General features: G+C 43.2%; 2 protein-coding genes across 11 annotated transcripts in view; one reads left to right on the forward strand and one right to left on the reverse strand.

Moving 5' to 3' along the window:
• Window positions 1–2510: 2510 nt before the first annotated feature.
• On the forward strand, window positions 2511–14978 carry AKTIP (AKT interacting protein). 8 transcript variants are annotated; one of them, XM_009196438.1, is made up of 10 exons: window positions 2511–2650; window positions 5708–5819; window positions 7427–7632; window positions 10661–10725; window positions 10814–10914; window positions 11379–11467; window positions 11547–11645; window positions 11735–11842; window positions 13276–13336; window positions 13507–14317. In XM_009196438.1, the coding sequence occupies exons 2-10, from the start codon at window positions 5778–5780 to the stop codon at window positions 13615–13617; spliced, it is 882 nt and encodes a 293-aa protein (XP_009194702.1). In that variant the 5' UTR covers window positions 2511–2650; window positions 5708–5777; the 3' UTR covers window positions 13618–14317. The 8 variants fall into 8 exon arrangements, with proteins under 8 accessions (XP_009194702.1, XP_009194699.1, XP_003916921.1 ...); XM_009196435.3 differs by having other exon boundaries at window positions 2622–2727; XM_003916872.4 differs by lacking the exon at window positions 2511–2650 and adding an exon at window positions 2715–2904 and having other exon boundaries at window positions 13510–14978.
• Window positions 14375–20608, reverse strand: part of RBL2 (RB transcriptional corepressor like 2) — a 107049-nt gene continuing 100815 nt past the window's right edge. For all 3 annotated transcript variants that reach the window (XM_021931974.2, XM_021931973.2, XM_021931975.2), the window contains one exon: window positions 14375–15908. In XM_021931974.2, coding sequence (XP_021787666.1) covers window positions 15738–15908 — 171 coding nt within the window. In that variant the 3' untranslated portion in view covers window positions 14375–15737. The remainder of the gene's footprint in view (window positions 15909–20608) is intronic.

Below are 20608 nucleotides of genomic sequence, written 5' to 3' on the forward strand. Positions count from 1 at the left end.
TGTTGCTATAAAGGAATACCTGAGGCTGGGTCATTTATTTTTAAAAAGAGGTTTATTTGGCTCATTGCCCACTTCCTTGAGGCAATTAGCCATTGACTTGGGAGATGACTTGACTGGCATCTATCTCCCATAGCTCGATGAGGAGGAACAATGTCTGTTTTGTTCTCCATTGCCTCCCCAGCATTCAAAGCCTAGATGTCATAAGTATGCAATATACATATGTCAAATGAAAGACAGAAGCAGCTAAGTACATTAGTATAAGAAGCATGGCACCAGCATCTTCTGGTGAGGACCTCAGGAAGCTTCCACTCATGGCAGAGAGGCCAGCAGGAATCATTTGGCAAGAGAGAAAGAAGGGGTCGGGGGAGGAGAAGGTGACAGGTTCTTTTAACAAAAATCAGTTCTCTCGGGAACTAATAGAACTCACTACTGCCAGGACAGCACCAAGCCTTTCATGAAGGATCAGCCCCCATGACCCAAATACTCCCACAGGCCTCACTTTCAACATCGGGGGTCACATTTCAACATGAGGCTTGGAAGGGTCAAACCATATGTAAACGATATCATCCTATCTTAAACATCTCTGGAACTCATTCAATTCTCCATCTCTACCTTCAAATTCATGCGATTGGCTGTTGCCTGAACTACTGCCATAACCAGTAGAGTCTCAACTGCTCCGTGACCCTTGTACCTCTACAATCTGTTTTCCACACAAAGTGATGTTTTCAAAATACAAATCTGATCATGGATCTCCTCTACCTCAAGTCCAGGCAGAGATCCAGGGAAAATCTCAGCCCAAGCCGATCATGGTGGACTCACTCTACTTGCCGTTGACTGGTTTTGTTGTGGCCAGAGACTTATTTCTGGCCATTGAAACCTGCGGGCATTTCTTCTGCAGAGCTTCTGGGAAAAGTATTCATGTATTTCAAAAGGGACCACTGGAAGAAAGGGATACTTTTAATTTTGTGAGATCCTGGGTGTGCTTGGAGTGCTGCAGCCATCTTGCTACCAGCCTGAAAGTACAATTCCAGGGACTGCAAGGAAAGCAGAGCCTGAAGACCAGGGCACCACCTCTGGAGACAAGCCTCCCGTGCGAGAGAGAGCCCCTTGCTAAGTAAGCCGGTTTGAGTTGGCTTTTCTGCCATGTGCAGTCTGATGCTAGTGTGTGTCTGAGGCATCCGGTGCCAAGTGGGCAGCTGACGACATGCACGGGAAGCTCAGTGGATAGATGTGAGCTGGAGAAATACCTATGTGGGTCCTCGGTGAAAACTGAAGGTTGGGGAAAGGATGAAAGCAGAAAAAAAGCTTTGAAGAGGATAATGAGCTTCAAAGAAGATTGGGAGGAAATGGGCCACAGAGGTGCCAAACACCACCTGTGGCCTAAAAAAGGATTTCCTGCTCGCCTGCCTTTCAGTATTAAGACTCGTATTAAAAGGCATTGTAACATTCCTAAATGTGTCCTAAGTGGACAAAAGGAAGTGGCTCAGAAGTGTTTTCAGCTGGGGGAGGAAGCTGGGTTTCAGAACCAACCCCTGGGATTAACATCAGGACAATTTGGCTTCCTGCCCTTCAATAAGTCACTTACCCGGATCTCGGAGGCAACCAAAAATGGACCAAACAACCCAGCCAGAGAATGTGTCTTCTCTTATGAGTGTAAGACACTGAGGCGGTGTCACAGACAGGTCAGTGCCTCTGGTGTCTAGAGAAGGGGCAGCGGCTTGCGGGAAGAGGGCTGTCGCCCAAGTGTGGAAGTGGAGTGCCGAGATTGGAGGGACTAACCACGGGGAGGCACCGTTGGTAAGAAGAGGCCTGGAAAGCCGCTGGCAGCGATCACAGAATCAGGCCAGAGAGAGACCTCTATGGGAAAGGAGACAGGAGATCCAAGTGAAAGCGTGTGAGTTAAAAAAAACAAAAAACTGGAAAAAAAAAAAAAAAAAATGACCAGGAACTACGTTGCCATAGGAGAGCTTCTCCAACTTTAGTGTGCGCCAGAATCAGCAAGGGAACCGTGACAAATGCGGATTCCTGGTCCTCAGCCTCCCCCCTCCCCCCAGCCCCTGGCCCCCACTCGGATGCTGCAGGCTGGGGCGACAAGCACAGGTTTACAAGGCTCCTCTGGTTGCTGTAGTGCCGGGTGCCGACTTACAGCTGAGCTCCCTTCAGCTCCTGCACTGATCGAGCAAACGGGCGTTTCTTGGCCCTACGCCAAACGTCCTTCTGACCCCGGCAACCCTGTGGGCCCAATGTGGCGGCCTCGGGCCTCGCAGCGCCGCCCAAAGCAGTAGGACCCTGCGCTGGGAGCCACGGAGTAGTCTCGCGGCCCAGCCCTCCCACAAAGTTTGGGTCAGGGACGCCATCCTGCACCCCAATCCCTGTGCATGGCGATTGCGCTGTGGCCTGAGCGCACAAATTTCTGGGCGGGTCTCCATCGTGACTGGCAGACGCCCTGGCCAATTGTGACCCGGCGCTTGTTTGTCTCTGCCCATCCCACCCCGGGCGGGGGCCGATACTTCCATGACTGACAGGCCGTCCCAGGCGCTATTACGTAAGGGGAGGGTAAAGTGCAGCCCCACCCAAACTGGGGTGATTTGATTTGCAGGACGGAGTGTGGTTTTTCCAACGCCCCCGGAAGAACGTCCTTGACGGGCAGGTGTGAGAGCCAGTTGGCGCTGGGAGGCAAGGCGGAAGCCTCGGGCCCCAGGAGCGTGCACCACGGGGCGGAGCCCGGTGCGGAGGGCTGGGCAGGGTGGGGTAGGGTGGGGTGGGGTGGGGCGGGGCGGGGATCAAGCAGGGGCAGGGCTGGCGCTGTGGCCGGAGATGCTGTCGGGCCGCGACGGCGCTCGGCAGCCAGGAGCTCTGCATTGAAGGCACCGGGGGGAGGCGCACTGCCAGGCAGGCTGGTAGGTACGCGAGGACTGAGGTGTCGGTAAATCTGGCCGCCAGCCTCCACATGCCCGGCATTTGTCCGTCCTGGGCACTCGCGACTCGGCGGCGACGGCGGCCGCAGTGGGACACGGAGGCGGGGCCGGGCACCTGTGCGCGTTTGCAGGCACCTGCTGCGTTGGCCGCCTCGCAGCCTGGGACCGCTGCTGGGGACTGCGGCTCAAGCTGGGCCGGCCCGGCCCGAGGGAGAGAGGCAGGCCCAGCTGGCTCGCCCCAGCCCGTGCTCGCCCTCCCCGGCCAGGTCCCGATCCCGAGCTCTGGTTAAGGGGGCGTCGCCGGGCCCCAGAGCCCCCAACTGGAGGGTCCCGCGGCTCCCGGGCCAGCCTCGAGCTAACTGCGAGGCCAGGACAGGGCCCCCGCCTTGCATCACCTCGAGACAGGTTTGTCCAGATTCCCTGAGTGCTCAGAGACGGGTTTCCGCCCGCGGTGAGGGTGCCGGTCCGAGGCCGCCGCAGGTCCCTGCTGTCCCCAGCAAGCCTGGCCCGGGCCGTTTTCATCTTTTTTCTGGCCGCTGCTCTGTCTCCTCTTAACGTGTAATTTCTTAAGTCCGATTCGGGGTGATGTGAGTGCGCTGTGGCATGAAGAGTAACAGCAGCACTCATGTTTTAGCCTAGTTTTAGCTCTGCCGTGCACTATCATTCGCGCAGGCTGAAGACCCAGACTTCTCAGCTGGGTGATGTAAAGGAATGCAGCCGTGGCTGAACAGGCAGAAATTCTAAAATTGTTTCCCAATGACAAGGATGTAACCTATGTCGTGCTTCCATCTATGTCATTCTTCTCAGAACATGTATGCTGTGCTTGCCCTAGACTAGACCCTGAAAAGTGTACTACACGGTCTCGTGATTATGTTGCTGCTGGAAACATTGGATTAAAAGATCCATGGCAAAGTTAAGCAGCAGAAGACGATACCTCCTGCTTAATGATAGGCAGAACTGAGGACAAAATTTATTGGATTCTTAAAGGAGAATTCTTAAAGAGAATCCTAACGCGTTTGACCTGAAAGAGACTTTACAGGTTTGCACCAACCCATTAAATGTATGTGGTGGAGTGCACCACTGTGTCCCAAGGGATAGGGTCCCGTGTTAGGTGTGTCCTAGAGGACACTGGGGTGCTGCACATTACTACTAGATCTGAAAATCAGTGTCTTCATTTGAGCCAAACGGGAACATTCCCCCGCACATTATTGATATCCCAAGTGTATTCACTGTGTCATACTCACCTTTAAAGGCAGATTTGCGGAGAGCTGTTTTTACTTATTGGATGTTATCCATGCTAGTAGAAGAACCAGGATCTTCATTCCTCTGATTTAATTACTGGGTGGCATTTTCTCTTGGAAAAGAAAACAGCAATAATAGGCACTGGCAAGGTATGGATGACCTGGGTTGAGTACGTCCCTGGATGTCACAAGTTCGTCAGAAAAGACAAATTATTGCTGACTGGGGACAGTTAGTACATAGTTTGCTCATGACCTGCTTAAGAAATTAGGAAAACGTTGCTTAGTTTTGACCCTTTTCACCTTCAAATCAGCCTTTTGACTGGTGCAAGGAGGAATTCAGAGAAGGAGCTCTGCTTTAAAGGTAACAGAGCCTGGGGGAAAATCACCAGGGCAAAGAAGTTGCTGTTCTTACAGCTGGGCTTGGTTGCTTTTCCTTTGCTTCTTTGTATTTTTAGTAAATGACCCACTGACTTTATGAGCTTTGATACATGCTTTCTTATCCATGACTTTAAGCTTCGGCTGGAACGTCTCTCTTGCCGTCGCTCTTGCGTGCCTCTTGTTGTATTTGTCTGGATTGCTTGGCAGTTCCTTAAGTACACGATCCTGCAGTTTCTGTGTTTCGGAGTTGTAGAAGGCAGTTTATTGGGGGATGGTACTGACAGGACTCAGGTAACTACTTCTGTCGTCTTAGTGACATACGTGTGCTCTGCCTTCCCTGTTTTCTCTTATTTCTTTGGCTAATATTTGCTGGAGGAATCATTTTGTACTCAAGTGAGTTAAAGCAGCTCTTAAATCAGCCTCCTTGTATCTTTATTGTTTGTTCCCATAACCCTGGGAACAGTGATACAACTTTTGTGTATGTGGGTACAGTGCATTCTGAATCTGGCTTTCCTGTTAGTTAAATGCCGAGATGTGCTAGTAGCAACTGTTGTCCGTATCTTCTGAACTTCTGGCACCAAGGCTCATCTGTGTCACTGAGTAATCTGAATCCTGGCCAAGGGACCTGGTGCACAGATTCTTATAGACGTCTAAAAGCGTGAAAGAAATTAGAACCAGAAAAGGAAGTGGGTATAGAAGGAAACTGTTTCTGAAGATGCCTGAAGACCCTTTCCTAGGATTTTACAACCCTTTGTTATATAACATATTGTATATCCAGGGTATCATAATTAGTTATTCATCATTTCAGAAGTCTTAACAGTTGGCCGGGCGTGGTGGCTCACGCCTGTAATCCCACCACTTTGGGAGGCTGAGGTGGGTGGATCACTTGAGGTCAGGAATTCAAGACCAGCCTGGCTAACATGGTGAAACCTTGTCTCTACTAAAAATACAAAACTTAGCTGGGCATGGTGGCAGGCACTTGTAATCCCAGCTACTCAGGAGGCTGAGGCAGGAGAATCACTTGAACTCAGGAGCTGGAGGTTGCAGTGAGCTACGATCACACCACTGCACTCCAGCCTGGGCAACACAGCGAGACTCCATCTAAAAAAAAAAAAAAACTCTTAATTGTTGGTGTTGGCTTGTTTCTATGTTTCCCCATCTTGTTTTAAGGTAAAGTGAATGCTGAAGACAGAAGATTTGGATGACACGCCACTGAATTTCTTTGTTTGGAATACACGTTATGAACCCTTTCTGGAGCATGTCTACAAGCTCTGTACGCAAAGTAGGTATAGTGATAAATTCAGTAAGGAAACCCATTTGCTTCTGTGTCTGAAAACAGGGTCAGAATGAAGGCTAAAATAATCTGTCACGGTCACCTGTAATCTTGACAAAATTACCTGATTTTTCTAGTTAAGGTCTTACACTCTTGAGAAGTAATTATTTTGTTGGTTAAAGTGTGTTTCTGAGACTGGGATTGCATCACAAATAGAAATCGTTCTGGTCATCACAATTCTAAGATGATTGAGGTTATAGTTTACACATGATGAAATTTGTGACATATTGTAGTTTTCTACTACAAGGTTCTATAGTTAGAACAGCTGTGGGAAAGGCTAGTCTGATATCATTAAGTCAGACTTGACGGGCACTAATTTAATTTTTCTAAATAAAATGATTTTTTAAAAAATATTTTTTCATTTTAGGAAAGATTAAAATAGGCAAATAAAATAAAAACCAGTTGGGCGCGGTGGCTCACGCCTGTAATCCCCAGCACTTTGGGAGGCTGAGGCGGGCAGATCACGAACGAGGTCAGGAGATTGAGACCATCCTGCCTAACACGGTGAAACCCAGTCTCTACTAAAAATACAAAAAAATTAACCAGGTGTGGTGGCGGGCGCCTGTAGTCCCAGCTACTTGGGAGGCTGAGGCAGGAGAATGGCGTCAACTTGGGAGGCAGAACTTGCAGTGAGCTGAGATCACACCACTGCACTCCAGCCTGGGCGACAGAGCGAGACTCCATCTCAAAAAAAAAAAAAGGAAAAACCATAATCCCACCTTTAGGAGAACAAACACCACTATTACTTTTTTTCTGTACATGACATACATCTCTTCCTTACTTGTACGTAGTAATGAGGTACAAGTGCAGTTTTGCTACATTGGCATATTGTATTGTGCTGAAGTCAGGGCCTTTAGATGTACCCATCACTAGAGCAATGCATATGATATACGTGTTTTTATATAGCTAATTAAACAGCCTTTGGTTGTACTTGCGCCAAGGAAGTACCTATGAGATGGTAGTTGAGTCTCTGACTCATGTCGACCTATGTCTTTGATGAAGGATGACAGTTTATGCTGGTGATATTTGAAATGTCAAAACACCCAGTAGGGACAAATCAAAATCAGACCCAAGCAAGTGAGAGAATAGCTTCACTCTTTGTTTCTAACCCAAGTGCTAGCAGGCAGTGACTAATTTCATCCACACTATTTTGAGCTGCTTAGCACCTAACCTTCTGTAGCATCTAAGTGCTGGGGGACTTTTCTAGCCTTGTACAGTTGTCTAATTGCTTAGAAACCCCTTGCCCTCTTTTTGGGGCCACTAGGAAAAACCATTTCTTTGTGTGTTTCAGTTAATCCTGTACACACTGATTGTATCATCTTCATAGGATGAGTTTCCCTATATGAAAGAGTTTCTCTAATGCTTTGGTCTTGCTTCAGCTTTGTCTTCTCTTTATATGACCTGCCTGCCCGAAGGACTTTCTAGTCATTTTGGTCATGGTGTTAGAATGTGCTTGTAAAGGAGCAATTCCAGCATTTAGGCCATGGAGCTAATAATGTACTCTTGTGATTTAAGAATCATCCTAACAGATATTCTTACAACTTCATCTTGTATAGCGATCTGAAGGTGAAGAGAAGACATTAACAGGGGACGTGAAAACCAGTCCTCCACGAACTGCACCAAAGAAACAGCTGCCTTCTATTCCCAAAAATGCTTTGCCCATAACTAAGCCTACGTCTCCTGCCCCAGCAGCACAGTCAACAAATGGCACGCATGCGTCCTATGGACCCTTCTACCTGGAATACTCTCTTCTTGCAGAATTGTAAGTTCTTAACAAACTATTTGGTTAAATTAGGAACGATCCTTTAAAGTGAAGAATGAAATGTATTCTGATGGACGCAGTAAAGGGCAGACATTTAATCTCAAAGCTCAAACCTGTCCCTTTCTAGTATCAGACTGAAGAAATATAAAACTATAGGCTATTGCTGGTGATAAAATCTTTTTTAACCAAGACCTAGGTAGAGTTATAAAAATAGCCTCTCTTAAAGATTCTTTAGAGCTCGGGTGAATACGATTTAAAGGCAGAGGATACTTTAATTTCCATGTCTGTGTTGGAGAGTAAAAAAAGGAAGAAACTAAGGTTTATTAAGAACCTACAGTAGATTGGCCGGGCACGGTGGCTCGTGCCTATAATCCCAGCACTTTGGGAGGCTGAGGCAGGTGGATCACGAGGTCAGGAGTTCAAGACCAGCTTGGCCAAGATGGTGAAACTCCGTCTCTACTAAAAATAGAAAAATTAGCCAGGTGTGGTGGCGGGCACCTGTTAATCCCAGCTACTCAGGAAGCTGAGGCAGAGAATCGCTTGAAGTCGGGAGGTGGAGGTTGCAGTGAGCCAAGATTTCGCCACTGCACTCCATCTCAAAAAAAAGAACCTACAGTAGATTAGGAACTTAATAAATGCGGTCTTGGTTTATGTGAAGTGAGGAACCTGCCTCCTGGAGAGATTTTTCTGGAGAGCAGGACAGTGGGAGAGTGGCCGTCTCTGCCTTCTTGGTCAGGCGTATCTGGAAGGTGGTGCTCCATTTGGTTGTCGCCTTGTAGTCAGCCTCCTGACAGATGGAGGACAAGGCCTAGCAGGGAGGGACCAGGAAGCCAGACCTTAGGGATCAACAGTTGGAGGAACTGGAGAATTTTTCTTGGAGAAGAGAAAGTTTAAGCACGTATTAAAGTTGTCTTAATATATTTGAAGGTCTGTCACAAGGAAGGATCTGATTTATTCTATATGACTCCCAAAGGCAGGACTTGGCAATTCTAGGGAAGAGACAAAGATGTGGGCTCCATGTAAGGAAGACGCTGACTGGTCACTGAGGTCTGCAGCTGGGCTGCAGTTGCGCCTGGTTGTGGAGTGCAAGAAGCCAAGCAGGGTGCAGAGTGCTGGCAGCGACCCTGTGGTGCCTGGCACACACGGGGGCTCCAGCACTGTACAGACGCAGATGGCATTTCATTCGACAATTTGTTAAAAGGACAGAAAGTTTGGATAATTCTTAATTTCCATAATTTAAAAATTCCTTTGTATACAGTTATTTTAAAAGCATCCTTGAGTCAGGCACAGTGGCTCGTGCCTGTAATCCCAGCTACTTGGGAGACGGACGCAGGAGGATCACTGGAGCCCAGGAGTTCAAGACCAGCCTGGGCAACAGAGTGACCACCCTGTCTCTAAAAAACAATTAAAAATTTCCCAGCTGTGGACCTATAGTCCCAGCTACTTAGTAGGCTGAGGTGGGAGAATCACTTGAGCTCTGGAATGTGAGACAAGCGTAGGCCATATAGTGAGACCTCATCTTTTTCTCTTTTTGAAATGGAATCTCACTGTGTCACCCAGGCTGGGGTGCAGTGGCAGAACCTCAGCTTACTGCAGCCTCCGCCTCCTGAGTGCAAGTGATTCTCCTGCTTCAGCCTCTGGAGTAGCTGGGACTACAGGTGCACGCCACCACACCCCGCTAATTTTTGTATTTTTAGTATAGACTGGGTTTCACCATGTTGGCCAGGCTGGTCTCAAACTCCTGACCTCAAATGATCTGCCTGTCTCGGCCTCCCAAAGGGCTGAGATTACAGGTGTGAGCCACCACACTCAGCCTATGAGACCTCATCTTTTTTTTTTTTTTTTTTAAACCAAAAAAAATTTTTTAAAAAAAGGCATCCTTGACCCTTCCCTCAGTGTATTAATGTTGTAATGGTCAGAGGGTCTGAGGCCCCAGTGTAATTGGCTGGGTGTGATTTGGTAGTAATGGCCCCTTTGGCTCTATAATGGAGGCCTTGTGTTTGAGGCTGGGCAGCGAGTTGGACAGGCCTCTATTGTGGTGATTAAATCTGTATTAGAACACAGAACTGCCTTTTCTGGCAAACTTCACTGTAGTAGAGACATCTGCCAGCCATGTTGCTATTGACATGCTAAATTTTAGCAACTTAAAAATGAACTAGATAATAACTCAAAAATGATTAAAAATAAGTGAATGGAAAGTAGGTAATAAAGATGATAAACTTAGGCCTGATAAACTAGTTCTTCATAAAATCCAGGATTGGCAGGTTAGTGACCAGAATGGCTGTGGGTGGGTAACTGGGTCCCGGAAGAACCAGTGTAGGTTTTGTGTCGGTGCACTTGTTGTTTCTTGTTTTCAGCACTTAGTTTCCCGTTTTCTGGCAAGGCCCACAGAGTTCAGGTGTCTGCATCAGGGGGTCCGTTTTAGAGCAGGGCGTGTGAGAGCCACACAAGGATGCCTGCCCTCCCCAGGCAGCACTGCGAGTCTGAACATTGCCCTCTGCTGTGGGATCTTGTGATTAAAATGTAAAATGACAACTTTGTGACCTAATTCCAAGAAATCGTAATTTATCTAACATTGTATTTTAAAAGGTTTTGAATGATCATCCACAGTCACAAAAGCATAATTTTACAGATACTCTCATTGACCTCAACTGTACATAACTTACCTCGGGTTGCATTATTTGGAATTACCTATAGGCTGGTTTCCAAGATGATGTTTTGGAAGAGCGGATTTCTGGGAGGAAACTTGATTCTTCATTTTTCCCTGTTTGGCTTTAGTTCTTACTGTGGGGCCCCTGTTGGCCTGCTTGTTTCTCTGTGAGCTGCTGCTGTGAAGCTGGTAGTGGGCAGTGGTCAGGGCCAGGGCTCTGATCGTGTCAGGTGAGAGATTGTGAGAACTTGGCTTGCAGGGTTTGGGCATCAGCTGCCCCTTGAGGGGCCATTCATTGTCTCGAAGTGAATGTGGGGTGGTTTCATCTTCATGTGTCATTTGTAGCCACACAAATTAATTACTCTGCTTTTGTTGTAGTACCTTGGTTGTGAAGCAGAAGCTACCAGGCGTCTATGTGCAGCCATCTTACCGCTCTGCATTAAGTAAGATGAGGATTCATTCTTAATTTATGGGCACATTTAGTTCCTCCCACACAAATTTAGGCCTTAACTCTTTTATTTTTTCCTACAGTGTGGTTTGGAGTAATATTCATACGGCATGGACTTTACCAAGATGGCGTATTTAAGTTTACAGTTTACATCCCTGATAACTATCCAGATGGTGACTGTCCGGTAAGTTGGAGACACAGTCTGGCTTCATTTGTGGATCAGCGAGAAGGGCTAAAAGGGCTTACAGCTTTCCTAGTTCTTTTCCTGACCTGGTACCTTTATGATATATCTACCCAGTAGTTGTCCAGGGGGACTTCTGTGCTTTGCAGCAGCTTCCGGCATGCCATCAGAGCTTTGTTTCTCTGCTCAGGGTCTGCAAGGGAGGCTGGCTGCCTGCCATCCTGCAGCACTCACCAGGTGAATGGTGGCCCTCAGGCTCTAGTGGAGAGGGAGTTTTCCCCGCTTCATCTCAAAATTTAGTTTTTCAGGAAAATGGTAAAAGTAGTTAAGTATCCCTCTTGAGGCAGCTCTTTAGCTTTAAATAACGTGACTGCCTTGTCCTGAAGCTCTTTTTATCACGATTCCTATGGGTCTCATAAGTGCCACTGCTTCCATTAAAGGGCACGTCTCTTTTTATTTAAATACAGCGCTTGGTGTTCGATATTCCCGTTTTTCACCCGCTAGTTGATCCCACCTCAGGTGAGCTGGATGTGAAGAGAGCATTTGCAAAATGGAGGTAAGTAAGTAAAGGGTTTGTTTTAGTGACATAATACTGCAAAAGGACGCCTCAGTAATCACGCTATGTTTCCCTTTAGGCGGAACCATAATCATATTTGGCAGGTATTAATGTATGCAAGGAGAGTTTTCTACAAGATTGATACAGCAAGCCCCCTGAACCCAGAGGCTGCAGTACTGTATGTAACTTTTGCTTTGTTATTTAAAATAAATTTGAAGATGCAGCTAAGTAGATTAAGTAACTTTTTGACTTAAACTTTTAACACAGGTATGAAAAAGATATTCAGCTTTTTAAAAGTAAAGTTGTTGACAGTGTTAAGGTGTGCACTGCTCGTTTGTTTGACCAACCTAAAATAGAAGACCCCTATGCAATTAGGTAAGTGGTGCATCTCCCAAATGAATTGTCTACTGTCCTTTCCAATACACTGCTTCCTTTCTCCAGGTGGTCTCAGAATAGGGATTTAAAAAGGCACATGCATAAGCTGTTAGCCTACAACCTTTATAACTTGGTGCCAACTCGAATTCTGATGCCTCTGAGGCTCTTAAACAAAAACCTTTACATCTGACAGGCTGTGCTAACAGCACATTCTCTGGTGACTTTGGTTTCCCAGGGATCCTTATGACGTATTTATTCATTCACATGTCAGGACTCTTTTCAGCTTGCAGTTTTAGCTGGAGCCCCTCTTAAACTGCCACACCCTCATTGACATTCAGATGTGGTAAAAGGAGGGAAACTGAATAGCGTGAGAATGGTGGGTTCCTGAAGCACTATGACATTTGATTTAAGGAACAGTGTCTGGAGGAGTAGTGGGAATGGACGAATTGGTGATTTTGCTCTTTGGCAACATTGGTACTGCTTGGGAAGGCAGTGGAGTATAGCTGTTAAGAGCTTGGACTCATGGCGAGGCGTGGTGGCTTATGCCAGTAATCCCAGCACTTTAGGAAGTCAAGGTGGGTGGATCACGAGGTCAGGAGTTTAAGACCAGCCTGACCAAATGGCCAAACCCCATCTCTACTAAAAATACAAAAATTGGTCGGGCACAGTGGCTCACACTTGTAATCCCAGCACTTTGGGAGGGCAAGGTGGGGGGGATCACCTGAGGTCGGGAGTTTGAGATCAGCCTGACCAACATGGAGAAACCCCGTCTCTATTAAAAATACAAAATTAGCTGGGTGTGGTGGCGCATGCCTGTAATCCCAGCTACTTTGGAAGGCTGAGGCAGGAGAATCGCTTGAACTTGGGAGGCAGAGGTTGCAGTGAGCTAAGATCTTGCCGTTGCACTCCAGCCTGGGCAAGAAGAGTGAAACTCCATCTCAAAGTAAAAAAAAAAAAAAAATAGCCAGGCATGGTGACTCGCACCTGTAGTCCCAGCGAGGCTGAAGCAGGAGAAGGGCTTGAATCTAGGAGGCGGAGGTTGCAGTGAGCAGAGATCACACCACTGCATTCCAGCCTGGGTGACAGAACTAGACTCAGTCTCAAAAAAAAGAGCATGGACTCAGCAGATGGACTACTTGGCTTTTGTACTTTTTAGCTCTGGTAATCCAGAGCAATTAATTTTGCTTTGCTTTCTTAATCTTTAAATAATAGTACTTCAGGGGTTGGTGTGAGGCTTAAATGAGATCATGTATGAAGGATAGTTATGTGAGAAAATTAATTAGATAATGTCTAAAACATACTTGTTGAAAACAAAAAAAAGCACTCTTTATTAAGTTAGGGGAATTGGCTTGAAACTTAATTACTGCAAAATAAATGTTATAGAAATTTCGTCAGCCAACAAATAGTTTTTAAATACTTTTCTCTTCCTTAAGCTTTTCTCCATGGAATCCTTCTGTACATGATGAAGCCAGAGAAAAGATGCTGACTCAGAAAGTAAGTGGATAACTACTTATGAAATGGCCAACTCGTTGTTTCTTTTCTAAATGTCTTCATTTGGAGACTGCTCATTACATGCAAGTAACTTTTTTGGGAAACAAGTTTGTACAGTGCTGAAGTCTCCTCATCAGTAGTTTTTTTTAAATATCTGTTTTGATTGTGCCTAGAAGAAGCCTGAAGAACAGCACAATAAAAGTGTTCATGTTGCTGGCCTGTCATGGGTAAAGCCTGGCTCAGTACAGCCTTTCAGTAAAGAAGAGAAAACAGTGGCGACTTAAGAGATGGTGAATCTGGTGCACCATGCACTTTCCTGCTGGACTCTGGCCTAGTTCAACCCGACCAATGGCAGAGGACTGCCTGAAGAGTAAAACTGTGTGAACAATGACTGACTGCCAGTGTTTTCCATGTATGCATAGGTTCTAACAGCAGGGTTTGGAAACCTGTCTCTAAGTAATGCATTACTTCTGTCAGAAGTGTCTTAGGGTGGTTATCTAGTTCAGTACTCCAAATTATTGGGGACCTTGAGGCTTAAGTATTTTTCTGAATATAATGCTAAAGGTAAGTTGCATTCATTTAAACTAATAGAGCAGACAGAATTCAGCACTACTTAATAGTTTTTAAATCAGTGGTTTCAGTTGTATATATGTTAGGAAATGGAGAGGTATAGAGAGAGCAGGTTCCATAGCTCAGCACTTTTAAGTGGAAGATCATTTGAATCTCAGTCTTCAGCCTGCACTGATTTGTAGCCTGCACTGTCTTACTGATTTACAAACTGAAATCACTGAGAAATGTCTTTAGTTGGGGGAGAGAAACCAGAACACTTGTTCCTAGTGTTGTGTTGTTTTTTTAAGCAAATTACTTACTGTATTTTTATGGCAGGAGGGAGAAAAAGTGTTAAAACGGTTTCTAATGAAGTCCGGTATTTAAATGATGAATGACTAATGTGTTTAGTAGAGACAAAATAAACCAATAAATGATTGTTCTTTGCCATTTATGCAGGAAACTACCCTTTTCTCAATATAACCAAACAAAGGCTAATTTATAAATGCTTTATTGAAAAATACACTTATCTTCATATAAAATTACAGTAGCAGTAAGTATCTTGAGAGGTTTTATAAATATTTTTGCAGAACACTATTCTAATTGAACAGTGTAAGTTCCATATTTCTCTCAGAGCAATATGAAGTTACCTAGTAACTTTGTTTATACTGATTCAATTTACAATTGAATTTTCTCCCTAATAAGATGATTAATTTGACTTGAAAACTGCTGGAACAATAGTGATTAATAAAGGTATGTATAGATAATTCAACAGCTGTTAAATAACATTTTCTAATTTGTATAAATGGTACTATGGTACTAATAAAAACCTAAATTCTCCAACCAATTTTTTAAACTGCCAGGAACACCCAAAAATATTTTAAAATATATCACCTTAATAGACATTTCTTTTAGATAACTCTCCTAAAGGAAGAGGTCATAATTTTTCATATTAATCCCCTCAATTCAACTTGATTTAAAATCTTTTCTTAGCCGATTGATCCCTATATAACAAAAAACCGGAGAAATTAAAACATATTCCCAAAAGGTGACTATAGGGGCTTTAACAGTTTAAAAAAGTACAAAAGCATTAAAGAAAATATTGGATGTTTAGCCTGGAAGTTTTGTACTTAATAAAGTTCACATTGTAGAAAGTGCTATCACAAATATACAGCAAAATCTGGGTTACAAAATCATGCATTTTACAGCCCTAAAGTGCCACCACTTATACAGGTTCACTCAGACATTGCACACCCGAACAATCAAGGACTTTTCACACTGCACCACACCAAATGGGGAGAGGGGAAGACGTGCACAAAGGGAATGGGAGACGAGGGCTAGTGACCTAGGACCTCCAAACCTGGGTGCGCTCTCCTTTGTTCTGTTTCAGGAATGTAAAAATCACACACTCCTACCAGGTGTTTTAGGACAAAATACCTAATTTTTGTTTTGCTTTTTATGAGGACTACAGCTGACCACAAAACAGGTAGGAGTGAACTTGAAACACAGTTCTTCTGTTGGAGTATGTCAACAGAAGCCTCGTATGCTCACATTTGGGTACACATCATTTTCTTGTAGTACTTTTAAAAGCTTTGTCAGAGTCAAAAATCCAAGTTTGGATTCTAAGCAGCCTTGACAGTAATCACTGAATGGTAGGGAAAAGAAGACAGTTGGGATGAATTAAAATGTTCTAAGGATGCTGGAAGGAGTTAAGTCCCATTTCTCACCAAAATATCCCCTCGTTACTAACAGGCTGTAACTGATCAGCTGGATTAAGGGAAAAAGCTCCATAATCTAGATGCATTAAAGGATGCGGCTAAACATGTTGTGAAAAGAGTTTCAATACAAGAGACCAACCTCAGTGGGAACCACGGTCATTAGCTACATCTTGGAGACGGCGTAATAAGGCAGAATGATTTTCTGGGCAAATTCTTTTTGCAGGTGATTCACTTCCATCTTCCAAAAGAATTCCTCTCTTTTTAGTTGGAGTTTCTCCTGTGCGTATCATACTATTAATTTCTCTCAGTCTCTATGGTGGGAAAAAGATATAAAAATTTTAAAATGCAAATGCACACAGCCCAGTATTAAGTCAAAGAATCTTAAATGAGTTAAGCAATTTATCTGGAAGAATTTGAACACATCTACAGAAAAAACAAATACTAAGTTACATAACCTGCCAACTTTCCTTTTCAGCTGGCTGAGGCTGATGGCTATTTGAGAAGGGGCTGAGTAGTTCTATTTTTAACAAGCTCTTCCACAGGTACTTTTGACCTATACATTTCTATAATTTGTGAGTTCACAAATTTGTGATTTTTTTACAATTATGGAGCATTACGTTGCTATCCGATAGTCACTTAGACAGACACATCTTTTTCTCTTTTTTAAAGTACAATTTTATACAATACTCTTTTTTTTCAGTCTAATGTTAGTTTTTAGCAGCCATTCTCAACTGGGATTTCACTAGAAAAGTAGGCCTTAATTCCCTAAGGTATTCATTGTAGGTAATAAATTAGTAAAATCTAGAATGATACTAGTTAACTATATATTATCCTTGGGACAATTGAGGAAAGTTACTCAATTATTTTCTGGACAGTGGCTCAGATGAGGAGCTGCAGTTGAGAAAGACACTGCCAGAATGCCAGAAAGACTGGCTGTACAGTGCCTTTACCATTCAGTTTCTCCAAAGCCTCTAAAAGTCATCTGTCACATTATTTTCGGGCAGTTTGTTGGTTAAAATTCTTTTTCATGTGCTGCTTCATCCATGTTTGCTTACAGAAAGCATACTAAGCAAATTCACAGACATATATTACAGGAAATTGTAAACATACAAAAGTAGAGAAGCAGCGTAATGCATCCTCACATACCTATTCCTCTACTTTAGCATGTTTGATTTATACTTCCATTCACTTCCATTCCTCAGATTATTTTAAAACAAATCCCAGACATATTTTATCATGACACTTGTTATTTTTATTCTTTAAAGTCATAAACGTTTTGGGGGTTTTAAAGTCAGTGTTCTTTATTATCAACAGATGTACCTTCACAAGTGTTTTCCTTTTTTTTTTTTTTTTAAATTAACAATAGAAATGGGGTTGCACTATGTTGCCCAAGCTGGTCTTGAATTCTTGGGCTCAAGCAGTCCTCTTGCTCTGGCCTCCTAATGTGCTGGGGTAACAGGCATGAGCCACTGCACCTGGCCACAAAATCTTAAGTATCTGAAGAAAGCTTTCCTTCAACTCTTTCTCTTCTAGCCCCTTTTCTGCCTTCCTAATAGTCTGGTCTGCCATTTGCTTGAATATTTCTTACACTCTTTACTGTATACATTGTTAATTGTGTATAAGCAATGCTACCATAATTTATTTTTCAACAAGTCACACCAATGCACTGACACTGCTCTGTCAGGTATCATTAATGATCAGTCTTCATCTTAACTGATCTTGTATAGTAGTTGATAATTATTTTCTCATAGTAGTATAAATGTTACTACATTATAGGTTGGTTCTAGACATAAGCTACTTCTTGCTTTGTAATATTCTCCCCCTAAGTTTCAGCTATCACCTGTTAAGTCAAGATGACAAATCTTTCTCCAACCAACAGTCTAATAATCACTCATTTTACTGCACAGACTCCCGATTCTGTGCTAGAAATACCTACAGTAGTATAAAACTGTTCTTTTCCTCTGAAAAATTCCCCCATACTCCCTTGTCCGCCTATCCCAAACCACCACTGATGTTCTTGTCCAATGGTTTTGCCTTTTCCCGAATGTCACAGAAATGGAATCATAAGTAGCCTACTGAATCCAGTGTCTTTCACTTAAGCATTGATGCATTTGAGATTTATCTACGTTGAATGTATCAGTTCCTTTTTATTGCAAAGTAGCAGTCGATTGTCTGGATGCACCACAGGCTTATTTATATGCATTCACCAGCTGAAGGACGTTTGGGTTGTTTCCCCCTTTTTGGCAATTAGGAAGAACGTCATTATAAACAGTCATGTACATGATTTTGTGTAAACATAAGCTTCCATTTCATTTATGTAAATACCAAGTAATGAGATTGCTGGTTGTACGATAATGGCATGTTTAAGAAACAACTTTCCACAGTGGTGATGCCATTTTGCGTTCACACCAGCAATATGTAAAATTGCTCCACATTGTTGCCAGAACTTAGGATTTGTCACTTTTTAGATTTTAGCCATTCTAACAGGCATGTAATGGGTAAAGCGTGTTCAAATCTTTTGCCCACTTTTACATTTGGTGGTTTTCCTACTGAATTTTGAGAATTCTTTAGAAATTGTAGATAAACAAATGCTTCATCAGATACGGAATGTGTACAGATTTTCTAATAGTCCATGGCTGGTTTTTTAATTCTCTTAACAGTGTCTCAAAGAGCAGAAATTACTCATTTTGATAAAATCCATTTCAACAGTATTTTGTGGATTGCGCTTTTGATGTTGTATATAAAATTTTCCCATAAAACATGTTCACCAAGATTTTCTGTTTTCTTCTAGAGGTTTTGTAGTTTGAGATTTTACATTTATATCTGTGGTTCATTTTTAGTTATTGTATATGGTGCAGGGCATGGGAACAAATTTACTATTATTTTGTTAAATGCATATCCAATTGTTCCAGCACCATCTGTTGAAAAGGCTATCCTTTCTCTATCAAATTGCCTTTGCACCTTTGTTGAAAATCAGTTTACCATATACGTGTTGTCTATTTCTGGACTCTGTTCTGTTCTATTGATCTCTGTGTCTATACTTCCACCAACACTACTGTCGTGATTACTGTGGTATTATAATACAGATATTTTGTGTAGCTTCGTAATTAGTGTGAAGCTTCCAACTTTGAGTTATTTTAGCTATTTGAGTTCCTTTGCCTTGTAAATTACAAATTTTAGAATCAGTTTTTTATATAAATCTGGATTTTGACTGAAATTGGTTTGAAATTGGGAGAAAACTGCTGTTTTATTTTCCATGAATTGGAAAATAAGGTATCATTTTCATTCAATGTCATGAACACATTTCTCTATTTTCTCAGGCTTTAATTTCTCTCACCAAGCTTTGATAATTTTCAGGATACATGTCTTGCATAGTTTTTATCATACCCCTAAGTAATTTTTAAATGTTACAGTATTCAATTTTTTATTTTACTTCTGATTGTTCACTGCTAGCATACAGAAATAAATTTGATTTTTGTATATTGATCACATAACCTCCCTTATTAGTTCCAGTAGCTTTTTGTGGATTCTTTGTGATTTTTCTATGTAGGCAATCCAGGCTGTATGGCTTCTTTTTCTTGTCTTATTGCACATGCTAGGACCCCCAGTTACAATGTTGAATAGGGGTAGTGAGAGTGGACATTGTTGCCTTGTTCCTGATCATAGGGGCAAGGCATTCAGTCTTTTACCATTAAGTATGATATTTGTAGGTGCTTTTGGTAAATGTTTACCAAGCTGAGGAAGTTCCTTGAGAGATTTTACATTAATGAATGTTGGATTTTGTCAGATGCTTTCCTTCAAACACTAAGATGATTTATCACCTTCACTTTTTGTAAGAGTTTCTATAGAATTGGCATATTTCTTCCTTAAATGTTTGGTAGCATTTACCATTGAAGCCATCTGGGCCTACAGTTTTCTGACAGGAGGTTTTTAAACCACAAATTAATTTCTTTAGTAGATACAGGGGCTATTGAGACTACTACTACTTGAGTTTTATTAGTTTATGTCTTTCAAGAATTTGTCTATTTCATGTGCATTGTCACATTTATTGGCATTAAGTTGTTCTTTAAAATTTTTTTTTGAAACAGGGTCTCACTCTGTTGCCCAGGATGGAGTGCAGGGGGGCCATCACAGCTCACTACAGCCTTGACTGTCCAGGCTCTAACGACCCTGCCACCTCAGCCTCCTGAGTAGCTGGGACTATAGGCACACCTCACGAACCCCACCACACCTGGCGGGGTGTTTTTTTGTTTGTTTTTGTTTTTTTCCCGGAGACAAGTTCTTGCTATGTTGCCCAGGCTGGTCTTGAACTACTGGGCTCAAGGATCCTCCTGCCTTGGTCTCCCAAAGTGCTGAGATTACAGGCATGAGCCATCACATCTGGCTGGCATTAAGTTCTTTATCTTTCATTATACTTTTAATGTATATTAGTAATGTCATTTCTTTTTCCTGTTTATTCTGTACATAGAGGTATCAATTTTTGGGGGGGCGGGCGGTCTCATTCTGTCCCTCAGGCTGGAGTGCAGTAACGTGAGCATGGCTCACTGTAGCCTCAACACGTGGGCTCAAGCCATCCTTCCCCACCTTATCCTCCGGAGTAGCTGGAACCACAGGTGTGCAGCACCACACCCAGTTTTTTTTTTTTTTCTTCTTTTTTTTTTTTAAAGTAGAGACAAGGTCTTGCTATGTTACCCAGGCTGGTCTCGAACTCCTAAGCTCAAGGAGTCCACCTGCCTCAGCCTCCCGAAGTGCTGAGATTACAGGCATGAGATATGGCACTCGGCCCCCCAAAAACCTAGCTTTTGTTTGCCTTGGTTTTTCTCTACTTTCCAGTTTTCCATTTCAGTGAGTCCTACACTTTTTCTGCTTTCTTAAGCTGAAATCTTAGGTCACTAATTTGAGACCTTTTTTCTTTTCTAACATAGGTGTTCAGTGCTATGTATTTCTCTCTCAGCACTGTTTTAGCTATATCCCACAAATTTTAATATTTTGGGTTTTTATTTTCATTTAG

This window comes from Papio anubis, chromosome 18 (genome assembly GCF_008728515.1).
Source record: "Papio anubis isolate 15944 chromosome 18, Panubis1.0, whole genome shotgun sequence".
NCBI lineage: Eukaryota > Metazoa > Chordata > Mammalia > Primates > Cercopithecidae > Papio > Papio anubis.

Excerpts from the sequence above, each read along its gene's own strand:
- AKTIP (XM_009196438.1), top strand. The coding sequence starts at position 5,778 with ATGAACCCTTTCTGGAGCATGTCTACAAGCTCTGTACGCAAA. Across the intron at positions 11,646-11,734 it reads AACCCAGAGGCTGCAGTACT|GTATGAAAAAGATATTCAGC; the intron begins GTATGTAACTTT and ends CTTTTAACACAG. Across the intron at positions 13,337-13,506 it reads AAAAGATGCTGACTCAGAAA|AAGAAGCCTGAAGAACAGCA; the intron begins GTAAGTGGATAA and ends GATTGTGCCTAG.